Source organism: Mobula hypostoma, chromosome 17 (assembly GCF_963921235.1).
Source record: "Mobula hypostoma chromosome 17, sMobHyp1.1, whole genome shotgun sequence".
Taxonomy (NCBI): Eukaryota; Metazoa; Chordata; class Chondrichthyes; order Myliobatiformes; family Myliobatidae; genus Mobula; species Mobula hypostoma.
In genome coordinates, this window is record NC_086113.1 from 13,152,639 (window position 1) to 13,180,607 (window position 27,969).

General features: G+C 41.3%; 1 protein-coding gene across 5 annotated transcripts in view; it reads left to right on the plus strand.

The window, feature by feature from the left end:
- osbpl3b (oxysterol binding protein-like 3b) overlaps nt 1-27,969 on the plus strand; it is a 209,453-nt gene that overhangs the window by 111,599 nt on the left and 69,885 nt on the right. For all 5 annotated transcript variants that reach the window (XM_063069575.1, XM_063069572.1, XM_063069573.1 and 2 more), the window contains 3 exons: nt 17,711-17,848; nt 20,624-20,717; nt 24,257-24,504. In XM_063069575.1, coding sequence (XP_062925645.1) covers nt 17,711-17,848; nt 20,624-20,717; nt 24,257-24,504 — 480 coding nt within the window. The remainder of the gene's footprint in view (nt 1-17,710; nt 17,849-20,623; nt 20,718-24,256; nt 24,505-27,969) is intronic.

Below are 27,969 nucleotides of genomic sequence, written 5' to 3' on the forward strand. Positions count from 1 at the left end.
GAATGTATAAAATTCGATGAATTTTTTTTCTGATATCTCTTGAAGGGATTAAAGGCGGATAAATCCCCAGGGCCAGATGGTCTGCATCCCAGAGTGCTTAAGGAAGTAGCCCAAGAAATAGTGGATGCATTAGTGATAATTTTTCAAAACTCTTTAGATTCTGGACTAGTTCCTGAGGATTGGAGGGTGGCTAATGTAACCCCACTTTTTAAAAAAGGAGGGAGAGAGAAACCAGGGAATTATAGACCGGTTAGCCTAACATCGGTGGTGGGGAAACTGCTGGAGTCAGTTATCAGAGATGTGATAACAGCACATTTGGAAAGCGGTGAAATCATCGGACAAAGTCAGCATGGATTTGTGAAAGGAAAATCATGTCTGACGAATCTCATAGAATTTTTTTGAGGATGTAACTAGTAGAGTGGATAGGGGAGAACCAGTGGATGTGGTATATTTAGATTTTCAAAAGACTTTTGACAAGGTCCCACACAGGAGATTAGTGTGCAAACTTAAAGCACACGGTATTGGGGGTAAGGTATTGATGTGGATAAAGAATTGGTTGGCAGACAGGAAGCAAAGAGTGGGAATAAACGGGACCTTTTCAGAATGGCAGGCAGTGACTAGTGGGGTACCGCAAGGCTCAGTGCTGGGACCCCAGTTGTTTACAATATATATTAATGACTTGGATGAGGGAATTAAATGCAGCATCTCCAAGTTCGTGGATGACACGAAGCTGGGCGACAGTGTTAGCTGTGAGGAGGATGCTAAGAGGATGCAGGGTGACTTGGATAGGTTAGGTGAATGGGCAAATTCATGGCAGATGCAATTTAATGTGGATAAATGTGAAGTTATCCACTTTGGTGGCAAAAACAGGAAAACAGATTATTATCTGAATGGTGGTCGATGAGGAAAAGGGGAGGTGCAACGAGACCTGGGTGTCATTATACACCAGTCATTGAAAGTGGGCATGCAGGTACAGCAGGCGGTGAAAAAGGCGAATGGTATGCTGGCATTTATAGCAAGAGGATTTGAGTACAGGAGCAGGGAGGTACTACTGCAATTGTCCAAGGCCTTGGTGAGACCACACCTGGAGTATTGTGTGCAGTTTTGGTCCCCTAATCTGAGGAAAGACATCCTTCCAATAGAGGGAGTACAAAGAAGGTTCACCAGATTGATTCCTGGGATGGCAGGACTTTCATATGATGAAAGACTGGATGAACTAGGCTTATACTCGTTGGAATTTAGAAGATTGAGGGGGGATCTAATTGAAACGTATAAAATCCTAAAGGGATTGGACAGGCTAGATGCAGGAAGATTGTTCCCGAAGTTGGGGAAGTCCAGAACGAGGGGTCACAGCTTGAGGATAAAGGGGAAGCCTTTTAGGACCGAGATGAGGAAAAACTTCTTCACACAGAGTGGTGAATCTGTGGAATTCTCTGGCACAGGAAACAGTTGAGGCCAGTTCATTGGCTATATTTAAGAGGAAGTTAGATATGGCCCTTGTGGCTAAAGGGATCAGGGGGTATGGAGGGAAGGCTGGTACAGGGTTCTGAGTTGGATGATCAGCCACGATCATACTGAATGGTGGTGCAGGCTCGAAGAGCCGAATGGCCTACTCCTGCACCTATTTTCTTTTTTTTAATTTTATTTTTATTTGGATAAGGAATTCACAATTATCATGTACTTTTTTCACACATATAACCTTTTCCATTTTTTATATGTATAAAACTACAATTATTTATACATTCTTAAGTACACATTGAGATGATATAAAAGGAAAATAAACATTTAAATAGATAATTATGTACTGTGGTAAATCTAACCTATTAGGCTAAGTAATGAAATTAGTTGTTAAGAAAAATGGTAATAATAGTTTCCATACAACCCTTCTGGACCATTTCCACTGGTCCAAAATGTTGCATACAAGCCTATATACCAACCATTGTAGGTGTTTATATCCCAATTTGTTCGTGCTTGTTCCTGCCCGCAGACATAATTATCCAATCCCTATGTACTTATTTACTTAATTTTCTCATTTTTATCCCTTTCCCAAATCTTTCCCTTTACTTGTGTTAATTCTCTATTTTCCAAAAAAAAACAAACATTTAGACTAGGGGTGCTTACGTTAGCAATATTACTGTGTTGATGAGAAGAGCAATATAAATCATTAGGAGAGTCATCTGAAGTCTGCTCGCATTGGGGTTATATATTCAATCCATTTATTCCAGATTTGATAAAATGTTTCTTTTTGAGTTCTCAGGGAGTAAGTCAACTTTTCCATTTTAAATATTTCCAAGATAATTTCGTACCAATCTTCTAATGTAGGTGGTATTGGATTTAGCCATTTTCTAGTGATTGATTTCTTACTTGCCGCTAAGAGGGCCTGCAGCAACTTTATATCTTCCTTCTGTTCAAGGAACAATACATGCCCCAAATAGAGCATCTCAAAGTTCAGAGGTATCTGGGACCTAAGTACCTTAACTAATGTTCTATGAATACCTTCCCAAAATAGACTTAATTTAGGGCAATCCCAGGAAATATGAAAATGATTTGCCTCCTTGGAGCCGCACCTTCTCCAACACATCACATTTGTATCTTTATATTTTTCCTGATATGGGGTCTTGAAGTATCTTATAATGTTTTTCCAACAATGTTCTCTCCAAGTCAAAGAATTAGTCGAGGACCATTGAAAGCTGCAGATTTTCCCCCAAGCCTCCTCTGAAAGTACCAACCCCGCTTCTTTCTCCCACTTCTCTTTAATATACAGTGTATTTACATTTTTAGCATGGGAGAGTGCATTATATAGGCGAGAAACTGATTTACTAGGTATTGAACTGCAAGCCGAATTCAGAATCTTGAAAAATTCTAATTCTACTGTTGATAGGTCTGTATATCTACAACTCTGGTTAACATAGTTTCGTATTTGAAGGTACCTAAAAAAGTCATTATGTTCTAGGCCATATTTGTCCTGCAGGATTTGGAAACTTTGTAATACTCTTTTATCTATAAATGAGAGGTAGGTTGTAAGACCTTTCTTTATCCATAGCTCAAATCTTTTATCTCCTCTGTTGGGAAGGAATTCGGTATCATATGCACACCATCTAAAGAGTTTTAACATGTTATTAATTCCACATGAATTAACCACCTTCTGCCATACTTTTAATGTAAGATTTATCCAAGCATTATTAAATTTTTCCAACTGGGCCATCAATCCTTTGTCAGCTATTGAGGCCTGAAGAGGAAAACTGTCAACTAATCCAAATTCTATTTCCTTCCATCTAGCCTTATATTCCCTATTACACCAATATAACAGAGGGGTTATCTGTGAGGCATAAAAATAATTTCTCAGGCAAGGAAGAACCATACCTCCTCCTTCCTTCCCTAACTGTAAGGTGTTATATCGAATTCTAGGTTTCCTTCCTTGCCAAATGAAGCGGGAAATCCATTTGTCCCATTCCCTGAATTGATTATCATCCACCTCCACTGGTAAAGTACGGAAAAGATATAATAACCGAGGAAGAATATTCATTTTTATAGTATTTATCCTTGAAGTTAAATTTAAAAAGGGGATAAGATTCCATCTATGCATATCTGCTTTTATCTCTGAGATTAATGGCCCATAATTTACCTGTGACAGTGTTGAAAGATCCTTCGGCAGGGTTATTCCTAAATATTTTAATGATTTAGCTTCCCACTTAAGATCGTATGTATCCTGCAATTTTTTGGATGGTGTATAATTTAGGGACATAACCTGCGTTTTCTTTACATTTATTTTATAACCTGATATTTTCCCAAAGTCATCCAACAGTGTAAACAATCCTATAAATGATTTTTCTGGTTCACTCAGACCAAAACATCATCTGCGAATAACGCCACTTTCTGTTCAATCCCTGCCACCTTGATACCTTTTACGATTTCGCTCTGTCTTATTAGTTGGGCAAGTGGTTCAATATATAGCGCAAAAAGGAGAGGAGAAATTGGGCATCCCTGTCTAGTGCCTCTCTCTAAAATGAAGGAGTCAGAGAGGTCCCCATTTATCTTAATTCGGGCTGTTGGGCTGTCATACAGAGTCTGAATTACTTTAATAAACCTTTCTTGAAAGCCGAATCTTCCTAACACTCTGTATAGGAATGCCCAACTAACCGAATCAAAAGCTTTCTCAGCGTCCAATCCTACTACCATTGTCTCTGTCTCCTTCTTATTAACCTGTTCTAATATGTGCAGAGTTCTCCTTATGTTGTCCTGTGTTTGTCTTTGTTGAATAAATCCAGTCTGGTCTAAATGGATTAGGCCAGGTAAAAGCTTTTCCAATCTGCGCGCTAATATAGATGTAAATAGTTTGTAATCTAAATTAAGAACACTAATTGGCCGATAATTGCCACATTCTAGTTTATCTTTACCCTCTTTAGGAATAACTGAAATAATCGCTTCTCTCCAGGAAGGTGGAGTTTCTCCTCTCTGCAAGATCCAATTAAAGGTGTTAAGTAGTAATGGGGCTAACTGTGTCTTCAGGGACTTGTACCACTCTGAGGTAAACCCATCAGAACCCGGGGACTTTCCAGCCTTTAACCTAGAGATGGCCACGTTCAGTTCTTTGACAGTTACTGGTTCTAATAAACTTTCATTTTGTAAATCTGTAAGTTTAGGTAGATCTAAAAAATTCAATACACTGTCTATATAGGGCTCATTGGGGGCCCGGGGTTGGGAGTACAGCTCTCGATAATATGTTTCAAAACTCTCTTGAAATTTCCCTATTGTACTCTCCACAAGCTTTGTCTTTGGATTCTTTATTTTATGAATTGTATTGTCTGCTTGTTGTTTTCGTAATTTATATGCTAATAATCTAGCTGATTTACCCCCTACTTCATAATTCTTTTGTCTCAGGTAAAGAAAATTTCTTTGAGTTTCCAACGTATAAATATCATCAATTTCACTTTGCAATTTCCTAATTTCCTGTTTTCGATTTGAATTACTTTTGTTGCTATCTACAACTTGAAGTTGTTTTAATTTTCCTTGAAGGTCTGCTAATTTTTGTGCATTGATTTTTTTCATGTGAGTAGTAATGGAAATAATTTTCCCTCTCAGTACAGCTTTCAATGTATCCCATAAAATCACTGGTGATGTTTCTCCCGTGTCATTAAGGTCTAGATATTCTTTGATTTCTCCCCTTAATCTCTCCATTACTTTCGGGTTATTGAGTATATGTGAGTTTAGCCTCCATAGTGTTTTCCTCATTTTCCTTTCCAGGATTAGAGACATAGAGACTGGGCTATGATCCGACAGATCAATTGTTGCAATATTACAGTTTTTTATCCTGAGTCTATCTGTATTAAAGATAAAGAAATAGTCTATCCTTGAATAGGCTGAATGAGGGAAAGAGTAATATGTATAATCTTTACTAGTAGGGTGTAATTCTCTCCAGACATCTATAATTCCCAACTCCTCCATCAATGAATTCACTTTCCGAGTCAGAGGTTTTTTCTGAGTAACTATTCTTGAAGAATCTAATATAGGATTTAATCTAATATTAAAATCCCCTCCACAAATTACTACCCCTCGAGAACTGACCATTAGGTCAAAAATGTGTCTATAAAATGACCATTCACTACCTGGAGGAGCATAAACATTCAGCAATGTTATTTCTGTACCTTCTATTCTTCCTGTGATTTTTACAAACCGTCCTTCTTTGTCTCTAGTCTCTGAAATATGTTCATAATTAAGAGTACTTGATATTAAAGTAGCTACCCCTCTTTTGTGACTCAATTTATATGATGAATAAAATACATGCTTAAAGCCCATTCTTTTTAATTTTCCATGTTCAGATTGGCTCATATGTGTTTCCTGGAGGAAAGCTATTTGTGCCCTCTCTTTTTTCAATTTAGACATAATCTTATTTCTTTTAATTGGATTCAAAACCCCATTAACATTATAGGAAATTATTTTTACCAATTCAGTTTGCATTTTTCTCTAGTAGAAAAAAAGTACTCTCCTTTTCTAACCAAACAGTAAGCAATCCCTTCTCAACAGTAAACCAAGACATATAACCACACCCTAGACATTTCTGAACGTATAACATTTGAAAATTTTTCCCGACTTCCCACAGTGAGGCCTGAGCACCGACCCGCCTCAGTTCAGAGGGATAACCTCTATCTTCACCCTGTGTTAGAGGGCCCTCAGCAGTTTGAATAATCATAGAGAATTTTCTCCTATTTATGTCTCGACCATATTGCTATCATTCAAGTTATTCCGCCTAGTTTATTTTCAGTAACCAGTTTTCATTTTACTTTTAAGTCCGATTTACTCTTTTCAGTCATTTCTCTTAATTAATCTGTATTCTCTGTACATTCGCGTCTGAATATTTGCAGCTTTTCCTTGTAGTTTGACACTCTGGTTCGAGTGGACCGTCCTCGCCCCACTAACTGCCACGACTTCTGCCGAATCCTCTCCAGTAGCGACTCCGGTTGGGTGATAACTTTAATAGGTAGTCCCCGGTCCGCCAGGTCCAACGTTGCCTCCTCCACCGTAGCGTAAGTTTTTGTCCCTTCGTCGTAAAAGACTCTCAGCTGAGCTGGATACAGGGTCTGGAATCTGATGTTGTTTTCCTTCAGGACTCTCTGTGTTTCCGTATATTCCTTCCGTCTGGCAAGAATCCCCGGTGCGTAGTCGTGGTCTAAACTGATTATGCAGTTGTTCCACATGAAACCTTTCTTTTGCCATGCTCTTTTAAGCACCTCTTCCTTCGTTCTGTAACTGAGAAATCTGACCAGAATCGATCTGGGCTGGGCGCCTGCCGGAGGCTGTGGTGCCAACGCACGGTGAGCCCTTTCTATCTGTAGGTCTTTTGCGGCCGGTATATCAAGGTTCTCTCTAAGCAGCTTCTCCACGAAGGGAATCATCAATCCGCGTTTACCTTTGGTTCCTTCGGGAACTCCGTAGATCCTCACATTTTCCCTTCTCGAGCGGCCTTCTTGATCTATTAGTTTCCACTGGAGCTGGTCTTGTAGCTTCAGCATTTCTGCTATCACTTCCTCGGCGTTTTGTAGCTTCTCTTCAATTCCAACAATCCTCGCTTCGGCTTCATCTATCCACGAGTTAGTTTTTACTATTTCTCCTTTAATATCTTCCAGCTGTTTGCTGTTATCTTGTCGGAACTCGCGAATCTCTCCGAGAATCAAAGACAGAGTCACCGATTCCCCTCATTATCTCCGTCCTGGCTTGCCGTGGGGGAGCTAGGCCCTTCGCCTTGCTGCATCTCTTTATGTTTATCAGCCTTCGAAGCGGACTTTTTATTCTTGTTCTTAGACATCATCCTTGCCCCTTTTATTAATATAGTTATGCAATATTAAGTATTTGTCTAAATTCGATTTTGGGGCAGTTTACCTTTTTTGTCGAGAGACCTTTTCCTTACGCCGCCATTCCCTTGATGACCTGGAAGTCCCCCCCCCCCGCACCTATTTTCTATGTTTGAACCATATCTCCTGCACTAACAAAAAGGCTTGGCAGAGGATGCACTTCTTTCAGTAGTTGGTAAAATGTCATCTTTGCCAGAATGTATCGGTTCAATTCTGCATTGCCATCATAGAGAGCATCTTCACATCAGTCACTAATGTCCGTTTCGTGCAGCATCCTGTCGCAAAAACTACAGTGAACAGTAAGGTGGGCAGAAAAGGTCATTGTTGTCACTGCAGGACCTGTACATGTCCAGGACAAAGAGCCAGCTTGGGAAAATCATTGCGGACACTGCCCACCCCGCAAACTGACTTTCCCAATAGCTCCCTTCTGGACATCACCATAGGGCTATAAAAGCAGAACCTTCATACCATCTGAGAAATTTCTTCCCCAAGGCAGTAAATTTGATCAACCTTTCTATTTAGCCCAACCCCCAATCCTCCTCTATCTAATAATCTCATCACTGCACTCTGCCGTCTCCAGAGTTCACCAAGAATGGTGCGAAAAGCAAAAGAAAACTCCAGAGCGGCAGTACTGTGAGCAAGAACGTCCTCTTAATAAGAGAGGTCAGAGGAGGACGGCCAGCTTGGTTCAAACTGACAGGAAGGTGGCAGTAACTCAAATAACAACATATTACAACTGTGGTGTGCAGAAGAGCATCTCTGAATGCACCACACATCAACCCTTGAAGTGGATGGGCTACAGCAGCAGAAGACAACAATATACACACAATGGCCACCTAATTAGTATCTAGTAAAGTGGCCACTGAGTGTATACGGCAAATAAAGTTGGATCATGATTCTTTTACCTTAATTTTATTCAGAAGTCTTGCTATTTTTTGGCACTATAGACATTTAAATTACAGCATACTATTAGAGACAGTTAAAATAAGGAACTTTAAGCCTGTGTCAGAAAAACTTTGGAATCCAAGGCTGAGAAGACTTAAAAAGATGTATACCTGATGACCTGAAAAGATTGCACTTCCTTTCCGGTTTTCTGTCTGAAAATTCTTTCATGTTTCATCAGCCATTGGAAATGTTCCATGCAGGGAAATAATTAGATTTTGTGGCAATGTTCTTCAAGATTAACCTTGAATCCTGTTGCTTCAACATTGACTACAAAATACAAGCCATTAAAGCCAACTTTGAAAAGTAATTAAACTGCTTTCTAAGAGTTGCTTGCATGAATGCTTTAGCAAGGTTATTGGTATGGCTTTGTTTCCAGAAAGAATGCCTGTGTTTGGCTGTTTTTAATGTTTATCGCTCCTGTGCTGCAATTGTTGAGCATGGGAACATGTTGGAAGCTTCTATTGCAGTCTTTCTGAATAACAGTGTTTTCGAAAAAAACATTGTGGCTCTCACGATTTTAGCTTGGCCATTCAGAATTGTAAGTTTGTTCATTTCTCATTGCTGACAGTCTCCACCCGGAGGTTTAGACACCTCTTCTGATACAGAGTGGACATTTTTCATTCTTGCTCAATACAGAAATAACCATCTAGAGTTTATTATGTTCGTCTTTTTGTTTTGTTTCATTTAATCCATTTTAGGTTTGTCGATATATTCATTGTGTCTTTGCGTATGGATATTTGAACCAATTGAGGTACCTGCTCTCACCCTTGCTGTGCTCCACTCAGTATACCTCAGTTGGCCCAACATTAAGTGATCAATTCTGTCCTATATTGTACCTCTTGATTATTCCAAAATTATGCAGAGCAACTCACTGTTTCAGACTGATTTCTTGTTTAAATGGGGTAAAGACGGGACTGGGTAATGCAAAGCTTTCTCGCCACTTAATGTGTGAAAGGCACTTTCTCTGGAGCAAGGTGCTATTGTAACAATTTCTCAGTTCGTTTGTGTCAGTCTAAGAGTTCAATCCTGGACTTCCTGATTTAAGCTTGCACAGGTGAGTAGCTTTCTGTCTCAGGTATGCATGGAATAACTTAATTCCATATGTAATAAATACATCTTTAGCATGGCAAAGAATTGAACATCATGTTGTTTGATATGCACATGCATAGGTACAGGCTTAGACACAGACACACACATGACATAGGGCAGAATTAGGCCATTCAGCCCATCAGGTCTGTTCCTCCATTCCAACGTGGCTGATTTATTACTACTTCCAATCCTATTCTCCTGCCTTCTCCCTATAACCTTTGAGGTCCTTGCTAATCAAGGACCTATCAACTTCCACTTTGAATATACCTAATGACTTGGCCTCCACAGCCATCTAGGGCAATGAAGTCCATGGATTCACCATCCTCTGACTATAGAAATTCCTTCTCATCTCTGTTCTAAATGGATGTCCTTCTATTCTGAGGCTATGCTCTCTGGTCCTAGACTCCCCCACTAAAGAAAATATCCTGTCCACATCCACTCTATCTAGGCCTTTCAATAGGCTTAAATGAGACCCCCCCCCACCCCCGAGTTCTAAACTCCTGTTAGTACAGGCCCAGAGCCATCAAATGCTCCACATACGCTAACCCTTTCATTCTCAAGATCACTCTTGTGAACCTCCTCTGAACCCTCGCCAGTGCCAGCACATCCTTTCTTAGATAAGGGACCCACAGTACTGCAAGTGCAGTCTGACAACTGCCTTATAAAGCTTCAGCATTGCATCTCCGAGATTTCCCAATCTTGCCAGAATCTTGGCTTGAGCACTGGCGTCCTTCTTCAACATGTTGGGTCTGGGCCCAGTCCACAACTTGTGTAATGCTTCATGCACGTTCACTTTGCAGCCTGTGAAGAAATGTGTGTTGGGGACATTTAATCATGCCCATTCTGTGTTGCTGTATTTTACTGTGGCATATTCATGAGCAGAAGTGGTGTTGGCATTCTCTGCCACAACCCTCAAATGAACCTCCCTGGCGCCAATGAACCAATGAGAGAGGTTGTTTCTTCCTATCATAACAGACCCAGTGGTTATGTTAGTCTCCTTTATATAGCAATGACAATCACTCGGGTGTATTTGAATGTAAACTCAGTGGCCACTTTATTAGTTACAGGAATGGAATCCTGCTGGTCTTCTGCTGCTGTAGCCCATCCACTTCAAGGTTCAACATGTTGTGCATTCAGAGATGCTCTTCTGCACACCGCTGTTGTAACGCATAGTTACGTGAGTTACTGTCACCTTTAACCAGTCTGGCCATTGACCTCTCTCATTAACAAGGCATTCTTGCCCACAGAACTACCACTCATTGGATGTCTTGTTTTTTTGTTTTTTTTTTTGCTCTTTTTGCACCATTCTTTGTAAACTCTAGAGACTGTGTGTGTGTGTGATAAAACCCAGAAGATCAGTAGTTTGTGAAATACTCAAACCGCCCCATCTAGCGCCACAACAATTATTCCTAGGTCAAGGCACTGAGATCACATTTCTTCCCCATTCTGATGTTTAGTCTGAACAACAACTGAACCTCTTGACCACGTCTGCATGCTTTTATGCGTTGAGTTGCTGCTACATGATTGGCTGATGAGATATTTACATTAATGAGCAGATATACAGGTGTACCTAATAAAGTGGCCACTGAGTGTGTGTAATAACTTATGGGTGCATGGAATGACACTGCAGCACCTTTGAAATTGGCACCAGTAGGAATAAATGAAGGCCAGACTTGCATCTGCAGGTAAGATGGTCCAAAGTATGTTAAAGAAAATGGAGCATATTTAACCATGGTCATTATTTTAATATAGTCAGTGCAGCAACAAACTTGTGCCAAGAATGCTCCCATTAACTGCAGTACAGTAATTTCTAGATGTTGATTGAGGGACAAATATTGTTGAGATCATCATGAATATTTTCCCGCCATTTCTCTGAAATGCTTTTTTTATTGCCCTTCTGGGGGATTATCTAGTCTTTAAGCATCTCATCTAAATTATCTGAACAAGAGTTGGTGATGTGTGGCATAATGCAGTGATATCAGGGCCTTTAGGGCCTGCTCTCGGCATCAGCTCACCACTGACAGAGATAATTATTTCTGGTAACATGCCGCTTTGGAGCAAGAAGAGTGTACTGGGAGATTCTAAATCAAAATTTAACAACCCATGTAATCAAGCATTAAAGTTTCAATAAAGTCTTGATCTGATCCAAATAAAACCATGCTGTGTAAAAGCATAGAGCAACACCTCATATTCCAACTTAGTAGACTCCAATCTGATGGCGTGAGCATTGATTTCTCTAACTTGCAGTCATTTTACCCCTCCCGATTCCCTCCTCCATTCCCCACTCTGGCTTGCCTTTATCTCTCTTCACCTCACCTACCTATCACTTCCCCGGTGCCCCTCCTGCTTCCCTTTCTCCCATGGTCCACTATCCTCTCCTATCAGATTCCTCCTTCTCCAACTCTTTACCTTTTCCACCTATCGCCGCCATCGTCTTGCGTCACCCCCTCCCCCTTCCCCACCCACCTGGCTTCACCCATCACCTTCTAGCCTGAGCTCCTTTCCCACCCCTCACCACCTTATTCTGGCTTCTTGCCCCTTCTGAGGAGCTGCGGAGTTCCTCTAGCAGTTTGTGACCTTTTATTCCTTTTGGCAAACCTCTGCTTCATCCTTTTATTCCCTTTTCAAATCTATGCTTCATTCGTACATCTGCGCCAAATATCCCCCTTCTTAAAACACTTTTCCACACAAATGCAGCCGATATAACACCTGAACACATGAGATTTTTCAGATGCTGTAAATCTTGAGCACTGCACACTAAAATGGTGGAAGAACTCAACAAGTCGGGCAGTATCTATGGAAGGGAATGAGGAACCACTGTCTGAACATTTGGATATGGCCCAAGTGCAGAGAGAGAGAGAGAGAGAGAGAGAGAGAGAGAGAGAGTGATGTGGGTCAACAGTTCACTGACTTTAATGAGAACTGCTGCAGAATTTAAAGGAAAGAAAAATAATGAACGCTAGGCCAACAGGGCCGTTAGCTAAAGTCTCAAACTGAAAGTTAAATGCCAATACTGCGGCTGAAAGTAACACCTGAATTCTAAACGAATACCGCTTCTTTCCAGTGTTAATGGAAGTGGTAGTCTCTTTCTCGGACAAGGACGAGGGTAAGCAGGGAGAGTACTGTTAATGCGGTCAACTCTCTACAAGACTACAATGAAAAGAAATGCCACCATAGTTAAACAGTAATTAGCTGGAACGTGCATACTAATGAGCACCATTGGTGAACCTGTTGTGCAGCCCGACTGCGGGGGCAGGTGGACCCCACAGCAGAGTCCATGGTTGTGACAACCACAGCTCTTTTATAGTGATCCTACCCCACTCTTCCGGGGCACAATGCTATGAAAGATAGGGTACTTGTCTTTAGTCCAGGGTTTCTGAACCTTTTTTATGCCATGGACCCCTTTGGCAGTCTGGTGAAGCCTATGGACCCTGTACAGAAAAATGTATTTGTAACAACTGTAATATGATATGAAAATATCAGTGATTTCTACTGGTGACAAAATCACAGGTACTGTTAATACTACTGTGGTTTGTTACCTACATTCTTGACTGAAGGAAATGCTAAATTTCAGTTAGCTGGTGAAAATAAAGATGTAATTTTTTCCCCATCCACGGTCACAGGTGCCCTGGGGTCTCTCCACCCCGAGCGGACTGTGGATCCCAGATTAAGAACCTCTGCTTTGGTCCATTCTGTACCCATTAGAAATTGAGTTCTATGTCACCTTCCCTGACACCACCAAAGAAAGGTCAAGAAAGCAATTGTTCCTTTCAGAGATGATGCTGTATACATGTACCACCAGCATACATTCACACTCTGTTGGGGGAAGCCCGAGAAGATTGGAACATCTTTCACAGAACAGTGAGAGGTGGCCGTAAATGATAATTGCATATCTACACCTAGATCCCGTAACGTTTTAAGCCTCCAGGTGATGGAACTTATGTTGCCATGTGTCTGGGCAGTGTTTTCAGAAGGATCTGTTACTGGGCAGATATATGGTTGGTACAGACTAGATGGGCCAAACTGCCTGTCTCTATGATGTAGTGTTCCGTGACTCCATCACTCGATGTTACTCTGTAAACTATACTCAGGAGAAGCTAATGTATTTTCTCCTTTTCGTATCGATTACTTTTTTTTTCCCCATTTCTCCTTCTCCATCGCTCAACCTGTTTAGAAATAACCCATCTCAAAGAGAATCTATACTTTTCATCACTTTAAGACTTTAGACCCAGCTACAGTGCTGTAAAATAAAAGTCCACGAAAAGATGAGGCTACAGCCCAGTCCATCACAGGTAAAATGCTCCTCACCACTGAGCACATCTACATGGGGCACTGTCACAGAAAAGCAGCATCCATCATCAGGGACCTCCACCACCCAGGCCGTGCTCTCTTCTCACCTCTGCCATCAGGAAGGTGGTACAGGAGCCTCAGGACTCACACCATCAGGTTCAGGAACAGTTGTTACCCCTCAATCATCAGGCTCTTGAAGCAAAGGGGATACTTTCACTCACCCCATCACTGAACTGTTCCCACAACCTATAGGCTCACTTTCAAGGACTTTTCATCTCATGTTCTTGATATTGCTTATTTATTTATTTTTTCTCTTTTCGTATTTGCATGGTTTGTCTTTTCAACTTTGGTGTTTGTCTGTCTTGTTGGGTGAGGTCCTCATTGATTCAGCCCAGTACATCTCAAGTAAAATCCTCCCAACCATTGAGCACATCTACATGAAGTATTCCATCATCAAAGATCCTCACCACCCAGGCCATGCTCCTTTCTCGCTGCTGCCATCAGGTAGAAGGTACAAGAGCCTCAGGACTCGCACCACCAGGTTCAAGAACAGTTACTACCCCTCAACCATCAGGCTATTGAACAAAAGAGGATAGCTACACTCATTTAAGAACTCTGTTATATTATTATTTTGTGCTCATAATTTATTGCTATTTATTATCTGCATTTGCAGTTTGTTTACAGTTTACAGTTACTATTCTATAGATTTGCTAAGTATGCCCACAGAAAACTAATCTCAGGTTGTATGAGGTGACATGTATGTACTCTGATAATAAATTTTACTTTAAACCTTGGTTTAATTATTTTAATTATTTTTTGTTCCCCGCCATAATTATTTTGTATCCATCAGTCTTTCTCTGTGATACAATAGATTTGTAGAGTAAAATGCTTTTGTGATTAATGGATTCATCTGTAATTGAATTATTTACATACCAGTAGTCTGAATTTAATGGATAAAGTAACACTGTGAATCTGAAATACTTGCTGTTATTGGAATATTTAGCTGGAGTTGTCTGTGTGTTCAGTGGTATTGTAGCTAATCTTGGAACTAATTCTATTACCTAGCTATTCAAGTCCTATAATATCCAACAATAATTGCTGTTTGAGTAGGCTAATACTAAATTTCTATCACATTTCATTTCCTGAAAAGTCTGGCTCTGATTTTTAGACCATACTTCTATTCCTTGATTTACCCAACCAGTGGGAACCCTATTTCTTTATGTACCCTATTATCTTCCTCAAGTAACTTATGAACTTCAGTCAAATCATATCATAACTTCCTAACTCAAACGCATGCAACTTTAATCCTGGTGCATCTCCTAATTTAACCATTGAAGTTCTGGTCTGTCAAAACTCCACACTTTCCAAGGCCATCTTTGTCTTTCCTAAAGTACGGTGTCAAATCCTGCTGAGTATCTCATTGAACTTTCATGGCTGAGTAAAAGAAACTGTATCCACAGTTTACCAATTCTCACTTCATCATCATATTTATCTTCATTAATGTTTTTTGAATCAAAATCATTTTGTGCCATGTTTGAATAGTCTTCATTTAAGATTAAATTTGCATCTTAAAGAAAAGGAACAAATGAAATCCAGGGCCATATTTTTTTCTGAAGTAAATTAGTTTTGTCCTTCAGAAATAATAGTCCCCATTTTCAGATTCTCACAAATAGTGAGTGGATTAAAAGCAATCTTTTTGTGTGATGTTTGGATTTTAGCCGGGACATCGGCCTCCACCAATTTATTTTTCAAAATAATGCCTTGGAATCATTTAATTCCACCTGAGAACGGAAGCAGGGCCCAGTTAACATCAAAAAACATTTTTGACGTTATAATATTCCTTTTGTGCTGCAGTAGAACATCAGCCTAGTGTTCCTGAAAAGTTGATCTTTGATTATTTTTTAGACTATATTCTTAAGCATAGCTTGAATGCCATGTGGTAAAACCAGGTACACTCCCCCCCGCCCCCCCCCCCCCAGGGCAAAGAAATAGAAATTTACCCTTCCAAAATTTGCATATCACTGACCAAAAATTTGAAATATGGTATAAAATTAGCTTTTAGATAATTTTGTCGAGTGGCTGGGGTTTAAGGAAAGTAAATATGTACAATTTTTTTTTACACTTTATGATGCATGAATAGATGGTGTTGCTATCTTTATGGAGAATCGTGACAGAAATTATTTAGGGACCATTCTCCAGGGGCGCTGTGGTCAGCTCGAATGTTTTTGTGGTGTTGATTTGTCAGATTATTCTTGCTGCGCAGACTTCAGAAAAAATAACGGCTGCAGAAGCCTGGTGGATGTTGTCTGTGTTTTTGTTTTGTGGTTGTATTTTTAAAACTCCGCTGCTCCTTTGGTAGATTTTGCAAAGTGTGAAATGCAAGAGGCTAATTATGAATATAGTCACTCGAATTGTAATGTTTGGTTAACTTATGATTTATTATTTAATTGGATTTTGTGCTGATCACTTCAGAACAATTAATCCATAAAGTAATAATAACTGAAATCAAAGTGATGGTTAATTAATTTGTTAATCTTGTCGCACTTGTGAGATCTTTTTCCTTTTGGTCCTTTCCCTGCTCTACTTTCTGGGATATGGGGAGATATACTGAGATCCATTTCTTGTCATTTTTAAATATCTTGGCCATTTATCATTTGCAAATGTACAGTATGTGTCTTAAAGGAATTGTACTGCTCTGAGGCACAGCAGCAAACATCCCACCTCTCCCGGAAGTTCCGGGAGTCTCCTGCATATTAATAGTGGCTCCCTGATGCCCGCAAATTATATACAATATCAAGGAAATCAATTTTTTTGAGAGCGAGCGAGAGAAAAGCAAGAGAGAGCGCGAGAGAGAGCGCGAGAGCGACCACGAGAGAGAGCGTGTGTGCACACGTGAGAGAAAGCAAGCGAGAGAGGGAGAGCGAGCGAGAGAGAAAACAAGCGAGAGTGCTTGAGAGTGTGCGAGCGACCACGAGAGAGAGAGAGACAGACAGACAGACAGACAGACATTGCAGAGTGTTCCAAAAAAATAAAACGTAGGTCACCCCAGACTACACTAAAGTGTACCCCTGCCTAATAGGGGTCAAAATAATGACAGTGTTGCTCGCTGCACTGTTTGCAACAGTGACTTTTCTATTGCCCATGGTGGGTTAAGACTGTAAAAGTCATGTTGAGGTGAGTTTAACAGGTGTCATTCGTTCATTAGCATAGCTAACGTTATTTAAACTAGCTGGCTAGCTGCTAAGGAGCTACTCTATTGTAGACATCCCACCTCTCCCGGAAGTCTCCCGCAAATTGATGGTGCTACCTCCCTGAAATGAGTTTTTGCAGGGTGGGATGTCTGCACAGCAGTGAAGCCCTATCATTCTTACCTGTTTTATTTTATCGTATTCTTTCCTGAAAAAATGCTGGATAAGTTTAAAAATTGGTCATTTTGACTTTGTTTATGCTGTTATACACAAGCTGGTTGTGAAATCCCAGTCAACTGTATGGATCATAATTGACATTTGATCCAGAGCACCCGACTATTTAAAGTGAACAGGAATGAAGTTCTCTGTTAAAATCGTGCATCTTGGAGGTTGTCACTTGAGATCATTGGGAATACTTCTTGATCCAAAAGAAGTGTATGGGAGTGGGAAAAGTTCGTCACATGGATCGATGTGAGGATGGAGACCAGGAAAAGAGGAAGCACAGGTTTCTTTCAGGAGCCACTTTCTCCTCCATTTGTGCAAGAAAATCAAAACCCAGTGACAGTAATGTGGTAATGTGCATATTTAATGATTTGCCCTTTCACAGTTTAAAAATAGAAACATAGATCTCATAGCTGTGCACTCGTGAGAAGTTGGAGCATATTGCAGTCACAAAATAACTCAGACACTCTGCTTTTTGATGTTCAACATTTAAAGATTAGATCTTTTATTGATGGATGCTTTTGAACTTATAATATATATTTTTAAAAATTCTGATACAATTCTGAAAGTTATTGCCCGGGTTAGAATTTGGTATTATAATTGTCTCTATGTCAATGTATTTTACAGCAGCAAGACCTCACCCAAGTAAACAATCCCCTGGTCCATCAGCTGTCCAATGAAAGCAGAGTCTCTCGAGCTGACTCTCTCTGTGAGTTCTTTGATGCACAGGAAGTTTTGTTATCTGCAAGCTCATCGGAGAATGAGGTTAGTGTATATAGTGATTATTCCCTCATCTACAGTATTTTGCGATTAATTCTGCATTTTTAATACAAGACATGGTTTTTGTTCTGCTCTGACTAATTCCAGTCCCAGCTAAGATTTCTACTTTGCATAGTGAATTTCATCATCCTTGATTGGATATCCTTTGCAGCTTGTTGGGAGTGAACCCAAGCCAGGCCTCATTTCAGAATGTGTTTTGGCTTGACTATAGTAACTTGCCCAGATGAAAAGCACATTATTCCTGGATCACACGTGAGAGTAATTCACATTGTGGCATTGAGACATGCCTATTATTCGTTTTGTTATGGAGCCAACAGAAGCTGATTATTTCAGGGAAACGGCAGGAGGCTGAATGATGTGACATGGGAAATTAATTTTAATATCATCTGTAATTTTGTACAGATGATAAATATATCATGTGTCACACATTAATGTGTGCGCTGTGCAGGACGAAGATCATTTTTATCTTTTTTTTCACATCACCATCTGAGGTTCTGCCAAAAGCAGTTGTGTCATCAGCAAATTTATAGATGGTGTTTGAGCTGTGCTTAGCCACACAGTTATGGGTGTCCAGAGAGCAGGGCAGAAGGCTAAGCGCATATCCTTGAGGTGCATCGGTGTTGATAGTCAGCAAGGAGGAAATGTTATTTTGGATCCACACTGACTGTGGTCTCCTGATGAGGAAGTCAAGGAAGAGGGAGCTCCAGAGGCCCAGGTTTTGAAGCCTGTTGATCTGTTAAATTTACCACTATCTATTCAAATCATACATCGAATTTGCACCAAGCTCCCAGTGACATTAGGGTTGAGGATTCTGCAGTTGTGTATGCATAGCAAGCATTATCTTTGAACAAGTATTAAATCCTCATTCAACACACAGTATAGTCTAATCATTAGGAACGACTAAATCATGGTTTGTCCTTATGCTTGAATCTGACCCTGTCTAAATTTCCATTGAAGTTTGTTTATGTGGAAAATCATGACAGCCACAGTAGCGTAGCAGTTACCATGATGCAATTCCAGATCAGTGCGTCGGAGATTGGAGTCCAGTTCCACCACGGTCTGTAAGGAGTTTGTTGTTCTCCCCGTAGCCACATGAGTTTCCTCCAGGTTCCTCCAGGTGTTCCGGTATCCAAAGATGTACTAGTTACTAGATTAATTGGTCACATCGGTATAATTAGGTGTCGCTGGTTTGTTGGGCCGGAGGAGCCTGTTACTGTCCTCTACCTCTAAATTTAAAAAAATTAATATCTGGTTAATTGAATTAGGAATGAAAAGTTTGCTTCTGCGGTGTTGGCCTTGAAATTGGTGGATAATTGTAGTAGCTATTTTGTTTTCCATAGATGCTCTCTGGCCTGCTGAGTTCCTCCAGCATTCTGTGTGTGCTGGTTTGGATTTCCAGCATCTACAGATTTTCTCGTGTTTGTTCACTGAAGTACTTTGGAGAAGGAAAGTATTTTGACTGGCTCAACATTGTGACAAAATCTTGATTATCCTTTGAAATAGCCTAGAAAAGCAGTAGTTGCACCAAACGTCTAAAGTAATAATAATTAGATTAGATTATGAGGACACTCAGTCCTCGTTTATTGTCATTTAGAAATGCGTGCATTAAAAAATGATACTATGTTCCTCCAGAATGATATCACAATAAAAACAGGATAAACCAAGACAAAAACTGACAAAAACACATAATTATAACATATAGTTACAACAATGCAAAGCAATACCGTAATTTGATAAAGAGCAGACCATGGGCACGGTTTAAAAAAAAAAGTCTCAAAGTCCCCGATCGACTCATCATCCCACGCAGGCAGCAGAAGGGAGAAACTCTCCCTGCCATAAACCTTCAAGTGCTGACAACTTGCTGATGCGTTGGAAGCATCCGACCGCAGCCAACTCTGAGTCTGTCCAAAAACTTCGAGCCTCTGACCAGCCCCATTGATACAGCCTCTCCAAGCACCATCCTCTGCCGAGTGCTTCGACCCCGCCCCGGCCGCCGAGCAACAAGCAAAGCCGAGGACTCGGGGCCTTCTCCTCCGGAGATTCCGGACCACACAGTAGCAGCAGCAAAGCAAACATTTCAGAAGTTTCTCCAGATGTTGCTCCATGCTGTCAAGTCCGTCTCCATCAAATCAGGATTGTGCACGGCACCCTACTTGACAAATAACAGACATCACCACCGGAGTGGCTGCTGCGAGCTGCATTGCGCAGCCATCTTCTCCTCCCCTTCCTTTCTTAATGGTCAGTAAATTAATTGGACATTGTAAATTGTCCTGTGCTTTAGGCTAGTGTTAAATAAGGTGGGGTTGCTAGGCAGCACAGCTTGTTGGGCCAGAATGGACTGTTCCAATCTGTAACTCTATATATATTATAAGAACTGCCTGTATTAGCTGGAATAAGTTTGCAGTGGATACTGCTTTAGTTCTCTCGAGCCATAGAACATCTGAGCAATTTCATTATTGCACATTTTACACCTTAGCCAATGTTTGAATTTTCCCATTGTGTACGAATATGAGTGATATTGGCTGTTCTTATGTTTCTACCTTCATTTAGCTGTCGCATTCAGATTTTTCCCTGTGGAGTAATTTCTGGCAGTACATTTGGAGTTGTTCACTGGTCTGTCATCCCAAACTGTAACAAAGGGTTTTGCTTCAAAAGTTACAACTGATTGTACATTGACAATGGCCTTGCATCAATAATAATATATTGTTTGGATACTACGTAAGTTTTTAACAGCGTGAATATTTTTTCCTTCTGTTGTAGGCTTCAGATGATGAATCCTACGTCAGTGATATAAGTGACAATACATCAGAAGAAAACTTAAGCACTGAAGCAGAAGCTATTGCTCAGACAATATGTAAGATGATTTGGTACATTTTTGGAGTTTGGTACATTGTTTCTGATGGAAAGTGAATGCTTGATGAAGGAAGGGATGAGTTGGCATTTTTATTTTCACATCATGATCAACCTCTGCAGAATTGAAACTTTTCAATCTTTCTCCAATATGTATTGAAAACTTTTCTCAGATTTTTAAAGCTGATTTTTAAAATGTAAATTGCTGATGAAATAAGAAAAATTTATTGTATTCTTAACCTTCTCACAAAGGCTGTGATTAACACCTGCTCAGGCACTCGTTGTTTCTGAGATAAACCCATATATAAATCTTGACGGTACAAACTTAAGTGTACTTTTGACAAGTACCCCAGCAGGCAACTGTTTATTGAAATTGTTTTAGATTTTTATCCCACTCTTATAGAGACAGGATACTGAAGCCCATCTTATGATTAATTAATTCTTCACGGCGATAACATCTATGACGATCTCCTCAACAGCTTACAATTCCCTGGACCTGATCACCTCATTTTCACCATGGGTATCCAGTCCCTATACACTTCTATCCCCCATCAAGAAAGCCTTAAGGCTGTCCGCATCTTATTTTTATTTTTAAATTAATTGTTTATTCCCCTCCATAGATGCTGTCTGACCTGCTGAGTTCTTCCAGCATTTTGTGTGTGTTGGCCTGGATTTCCAGAACCTGTAGAATCTCTTGTGTTTATGATTACCTTGTAAGGTTAATTTTACCTTGTATTTGTATACATAATATTGCTAAGGAATAATGTCCAATTTACTGTATACAGCACCTTTGACACGGGTAAGAGTTGCAAGATACTTTGTGGAAGGTTTATCCAACAAAAAAAAAAGATGCCAACTCATTCAAGGGATGATGGTACGGGTGGCTAAAGCATTGATTTTTTTTTTAATGCACATCTCTAAGAAAGGACAAAGGACAGAGTTTACAGATTCCAGAATGTGGCCTCGATAGAAGATTGAATTTGTGGCTGAGAGAGCAGCCTCCAACAGACGAGTGGAGCACCAAGACTTTGGATGGTTTTAAGGGTAGAACCGATTGCAGGCAAGGTGGGAAACACCTTGAAAGTGTAGGCAATTTGAAAGTACAGGCAAGAATTTTTAAGTGAAGCGTTGCTGAGCGTGAAGCCAGATTAGTTTAGCAAGCAGAGGGGTGATTGTGAATGACGCAGCACGAATGAAGACATGCTAAGTAGAGTTTTGGATACCCACCCGTCATGGATTGGATGAGTCAGATGGAAAAACAATGGCAGGATTGGGCTTGGGCATTATTAAGGAGATGGACATTGGTGCTGCAGGAATGTGCCCCCAAGACTTTGACTTGGGGACAAATGCAACATGAAGGGTGTGAACAGTTGTTTTCACTTCTGCTCAGTTGCTAGAGAGAAGAACTAGATTAGATTAGATTATGAGGACGCGCAGTCCTCTTTTATTGTCATTTAGTAATGCATGCATTAAGAAATGATACAATATTCCTCCGGTGTGATATCACAGAAACACAGGACAGACCAAGACTAAAACTGACAAAAACCATATTATTACAACAGTGGAAGTAATACCGTAACTTGAAGAACAGGCTGTGAGCACGGTTAAAAAACAGTTCGAAGTCTCTCGAAAGTCCCACATCTCACGCAGATGGGAGAAGGAAGAAAACTCTCCCTACCATACCCGACCACAGTCGGACTCTGAGTCGTCCGAAAACGAATGGAGAACGGAGTTAGTGATGAGGGAGAACATCTGGCGTTAATCTGGAAAAGGCTGTAGTGGGGCCCGAAGGTTATAGAAACAGAGAAAATAGGTGCAGGAGTGGGCCATTCAGCCCTTCGAGTCTGCATCGCCATTCAGTATGATCATGGCTGATCATCCAACTCAGAACCCTGTACCAGCCTTCTCTCCATACCCACTGATCCCTTTAGCCGCAAGGGCCATATCTAACTCCCTCTTAAATATAGCCAATGAACTGGCCTCAACTGTTTCCTGTGCCAGAGAATTCCACAGGTGGCTTTCATCTTCCCTGTTACTGGTCGGAAGAAATTTCTGCTTGTGTGTATTGAATGCCAGACAAACATTTTGAATGCAGATGGAAGGAGGTGATGGTGGGTATTAATTGTAGAATCCGAGTCAGGTTTACTATCACTGATGCATGTCGTAAAATTTGTTTTGCAGCAGCAATATAGTGCCAAGTATAAAGTAAATACTATAGATTACAATAAGAAATATATAAAAAGTAAATAAGTGCTGCAAAACAGGGGAAAGTAGTGAGGTAGTCTTCATGGACTATTCAGAAACCTGATAGCAGAGGGGAAGAACCTGTTCCTTAAGTGTTGAGTGTGTGTCTTCGGGCTCCTGCACTCCTCGCTGATGGTAGCAATGAGAAGAGGGCATGTCCTGGCTGCTGAGAGTCCTTAATGATGGACGCTGGACTCCTGAGGCATTTCCTTTTGAAGATGTTCTTGTTGGTGCGGAGACTACTGCCCGCGTGCTAGTATACGTGGGGAAAGTGCGGCCGGGCTTTTGAGCAATGTGATGGAAGGAGATGAGGTATTGGAGGGTGGGTGCGGTGCAACCCATCGAAGATCCTTCCTCTCCCAGGGATGAGGACCTTGGAGCTTCTGTTGGCATTTCCGTAGCTCTGGGTTTTTACGGGACGGGGTTGCCAACCCAATGTCCAACCCTCCTCCTCTCGCAGCCTGGCTTAGGGACTGTCCATGGCAGAGCATTTTGTGGAGTGGGGCAAAGAGATAAATCCTCGGTGGATACCAGAGATAATGCTCTGGGCACAGGAAAAGAAGCCACTGCAAGTGATTTGGAGAGCAAGAAGAGAACCAGCTGAGTGCTAGACAACAGAGGAAAGGCATCGCAGACACCAATTTGAGTCACCAGGTTGTTTAAGTGCTTTTCCGCTTAGTGGACGGAATTGATCCTGTGAAAATGTAACCGTGCTTTGGTAGCTCCATGACAAAGTGAAGTAATTGCTGGTCTGCCGGAAGGTCAGGATGTCCGTGGAAGAACGCTACCGATTGGCACATGCCAGGCTGCAGGAGTACATGCTGAGGAACACACTGAAGCTTAGTGCCGTCACCGCAAGGGCTCAGTGGGGAAGAACCATGATCCATGGTTTCTCCACTACTGGAGAGGCAGTGGCTGGTTCAGGTGAGGAAGTCCCTCTATCATTATAGGAGTGTACATTCAGACAGGGCCGCCTGAGCAGAATAGTCCTATTGGGTTTAAAGAATGTAATCAAACGGTGTTGAGAGCATTTACTATGAATGCAAGAATGAAAAAAAAATTGCTCAGTTTATTTTTGTGAATAGTTTTTATTATGAATAAAGTTTATTTTGTTATATATAAAAAATATTTAAATAATCTCTTCTATAAATCTGTGACAACACCATTGTTTCAACTGCGATTCGGTGATTGAGATCTAAACACCAAATTTACCCTCTGTTGTAAGCAGGCAGTCTCTCTGTCAGCACGTGAACAAGATCCTCCCAACGCAAAGCAATGCTTGTTTTTCTTAATGCACAGATCACTCTCAAAATGGCGCAAGTCAGCCGAGTAGAAGAAGATCATGCCTGCCAGCTCCAGGACCAAATAATAGTAACATAAGCCTTTGGAATATTCTAAGGAATAATATAGGGAAAGACCTTTCCAAAGTCTCCATGCCAGTTCAATTGAATGAGCCATTGAACACACTCCAGCGCCTTTGTGAAGAACTGGAATACAGTGAGCTGCTGGACACAGCTTCTCAGACAGATGACCCGTTTGAAAGAATGGTAAGTAAATGTTTTCACCTCCATGTTCTTGCCCTAGTAATTATAGGATCTGTGTATAGGCATGCATATGTGTAATGCATTCATTTTCATAGAAACATAGAAACATAGAAAATAGGTGCAGGAGTAGGCCATTCGGCCCTTCGAGCCTGCACCGCCATTTATTATGATCATGGCTGATCATCCAACTCAGAACCCAGCCTTCCCTCCATACCCCGTGACCCCTGTAGCCACAAGGGCCATATCTAACTTCCTTTTAAACATAGCTAATGAACTGGCCTCAACAGTTTGCTGTGGCAGAGAATTCCACAGATTCACCACTCTCTGTGTGAAGAAGTTTTTCCTAACCTCGGTCCTAAAAGGCTTCCCCTCTATCCTCAAACTGTGACCCCTCGTTCTAGACCTCCCCAACATCGGGAACAATCTTCCCGCATCTAGCCTGTCCAATCCCTTTAGGATCTTATACGTTTCAATCAGATCCCCCCTCAATCTTCTAAATTCCAACGAGTACAAGCCCAGTTCATCCAGTCTTTCTTCATATGAAAGACCTGCCATCCCAGGAATCAATCTGGTGAACCTTCTTTGTACTCCCTCTATGGCAAGGATGTCTTTCCTCAGATTAGGGGACCAAAACTGCACACAATACTCCAGGTGTGGTCTCACCAAGGCCTTGTACAACTGCAGTAGTACCTCCCTGCTCCTGTACTCGAATCCTCTCGCTATAAATGCCAGCATACCGTTCGCCTTTTTCACCGCCTGCTGTACCTGCATGCCCACTTTCAATGACTGGTGTATAATGACACCCAGGTCTCGTTGCACCTCCCCTTTTCCTAATCGGCCACCATTCAGATAATAATCTGTTTTCCTATTTTTGCCACCAAAGTGGATAACTTCACATTTATCCACATTAAATTGCATCTGCCATGAGTTTGCCCACTCACCCAACCTATCCAAGTCACCCTGCATCCTCTTAGCATCCTCCTCACTGCTAACACTGCCACCCAGCTTCGTGTCATCCGCAAACTTGGAGATGCTGCATTTAATTCCCTCATCCAAGTCATTAATATATATTGTAAACAACTGGGGTCCCAGCACTGAGCCTTGCGGTACCCCACTAGTCACCGCCTGCCATTCTGAAAAGGTCCCGTTTATTCCCACTCTTTGCTTCCTGTCTGCTAACCAATTCTCCACCCACACCAATACCTTACCCCCAATACCATGTGCTTTAAGTTTGCACACTAATCTCCTGTGTGGGACCTTGTCAAAAGCCTTTTGAAAATCCAAATATACCACATCCACTGGTTCTCCCCTATCCACTCTACTAGTTACATCCTCAAAAAATTCTATGAGATTCGTCAGACATGATTTTCCTTTCACAAATCCATGCTGACTTTGTCCGATCATTTCACCGCTTTCCAAATGTGCTGTTATCACATCCTTGATAACTGACTCCAGCAGTTTCCCCACCACCGACGTTAGGCTAACCGGCCTATAATTCCCCGGTTTCTCTCTCCCTCCTTTTTTAAAAAGTGGGGTTACATTAGCCACCCTCCAATCCTCAGGAACTAGTCCAGAATCTAACGAGTTTTGAAAAATTATCACTAATGCATCCACTATTTCTTGGGCCACTTCCTTAAGCACTCTGGGATGCAGACCATCTGGCCCTGGGGATTTATCTGCCTTCAATCCCTTCAATTTACCTAACACCACTTCCCTACTAACATGTATTGCGCTCAGTTCCTCCATCTCACTGGACCCTCTGTCCCTTACTATTTCTGGAAGATTATTTATGTCCTCCTTAGTGAAGACAGAACCAAAGTAATTATTCAATTGGTCTGCCATGTCCTTGCTCCCCATAATCAATTCACCTGTTTCTGTTTGCAGGGGACCTACATTTGTCTTTATCAGTCTTTTCCTTTTTACATATCTATAAAAGCTTTTACAGTCCGTTTTTATGTTCTCTGCCAGTTTTCTCTCATAATCTTTTTTCCCCTTCCTAATTAAGCCCTTTGTCCTCCTCTGCTGAACTCTGAATTTCTCCCAGTCCTCAGGTGAGCCACGTTCTCTGGCTAATTTGTATGCTACTTCTTTGGAATTGATACTATCCCTAATTTCTCTTGTCAGCCACGGGTGCACTACCTTCCTTGATTTATTCTTTTGCCAAACTGGGATGAACAATTGTTGTAGTTCATCCATGCAACCTTTAAATGCCTGCCATTGCATATCCACCGTCAATCCTTGAAGTGTCATTTGCCAGTCTATCTTAGCTAATTCATGTCTCATACCTTCAAAGTTACCCCTCTTTAAGTTCAGAACCTTTGTTTCTGAATTAACTACGTCACTCTCCATGTTAATGAAGAATTCCACCATATTATGGTCACTCTTACCCAAGGGGCCTCTCACGACAAGATCGCTAATTAACCCTTCCTCATTGCTCAAAACCCAGTCCAGAATAGCCTGCTCTCTAGTCGGTTCCTCGACATGTTGGTTCAAAACATGTTTTCCATTGTTCCTGTATGGTAAATTGAAAGGAATTTAGTAATGGCTTGATGGCATGACCTTATATTCCATCTGGGTAGCCTCCAACCTGATGGCATGAACATTGACTTCTCTAACTTCTGCTAAAGCCCCACCTCCCCCTCGTACCCCATCCGTTATTTATTTATATACACACATTCTTTCTCTCTCGCTCCTTTTTCTCCCTCTGTCCCCCTCACTACACCCCTTGCCCATCTTCTGGGCTTTCCGCCCCCCCCCTTTTCTTTCTCCCTGGGCCTCCTGTCCCATGATCCCCTCATATCCCCTTTGCCAATCACCTGTCCAGCTCTTGGCTCCATCCCTCCCCCTCCTGTCTTCTCCTATCATTTTGGATCTCCTCCTCCCTCTCCCTGACGAAGGGTCTCAGCCCGAAATGTTGACTGTACCTCTTCCTAGAGATGCTGCCTGGCCTGCTGCGTTCACCATCAACTTTTATGTGTGTTGCTAGTAATGGCTTGTGCTTTTGCGAGCACGACCTCAGTCTGTAGATAGTTGTGGTCTGCCTCGTCTGCTAACTGCTTCTTCGTCAAGTTATATTTGTGGTCATTTTTGTCCATATTGTGCCCTTCTCTAAGCTGCTCTATATATTATCCCCCAGAATTAGATTCAGGTTTATTATCACTGGCATATGTTGTGAAATTTGTTCACAGAGCAAATTTACCATAAGGAACAAAAATAATATTCTTTTTAAAAAGTGAGGTAGTGTTCATGGGTTCAATGTCCATTTAAAAAGCATACGGCAGCGGGGAAATTGTTCCTGAATGCTGAGTGTGAGGTCTCAGGCTTCTGTACCTCCTCCTTGATGGTAGCAGTGAGAAGAGGGCATGCCCTGGGTGATGGGGGTCCTTAATAATGGATGCTACCTTTCTGAGGCACCACTCCTTGAATACTAACATACTGTATGTTGTGAAGTTTTTGTTTTATGGCAAC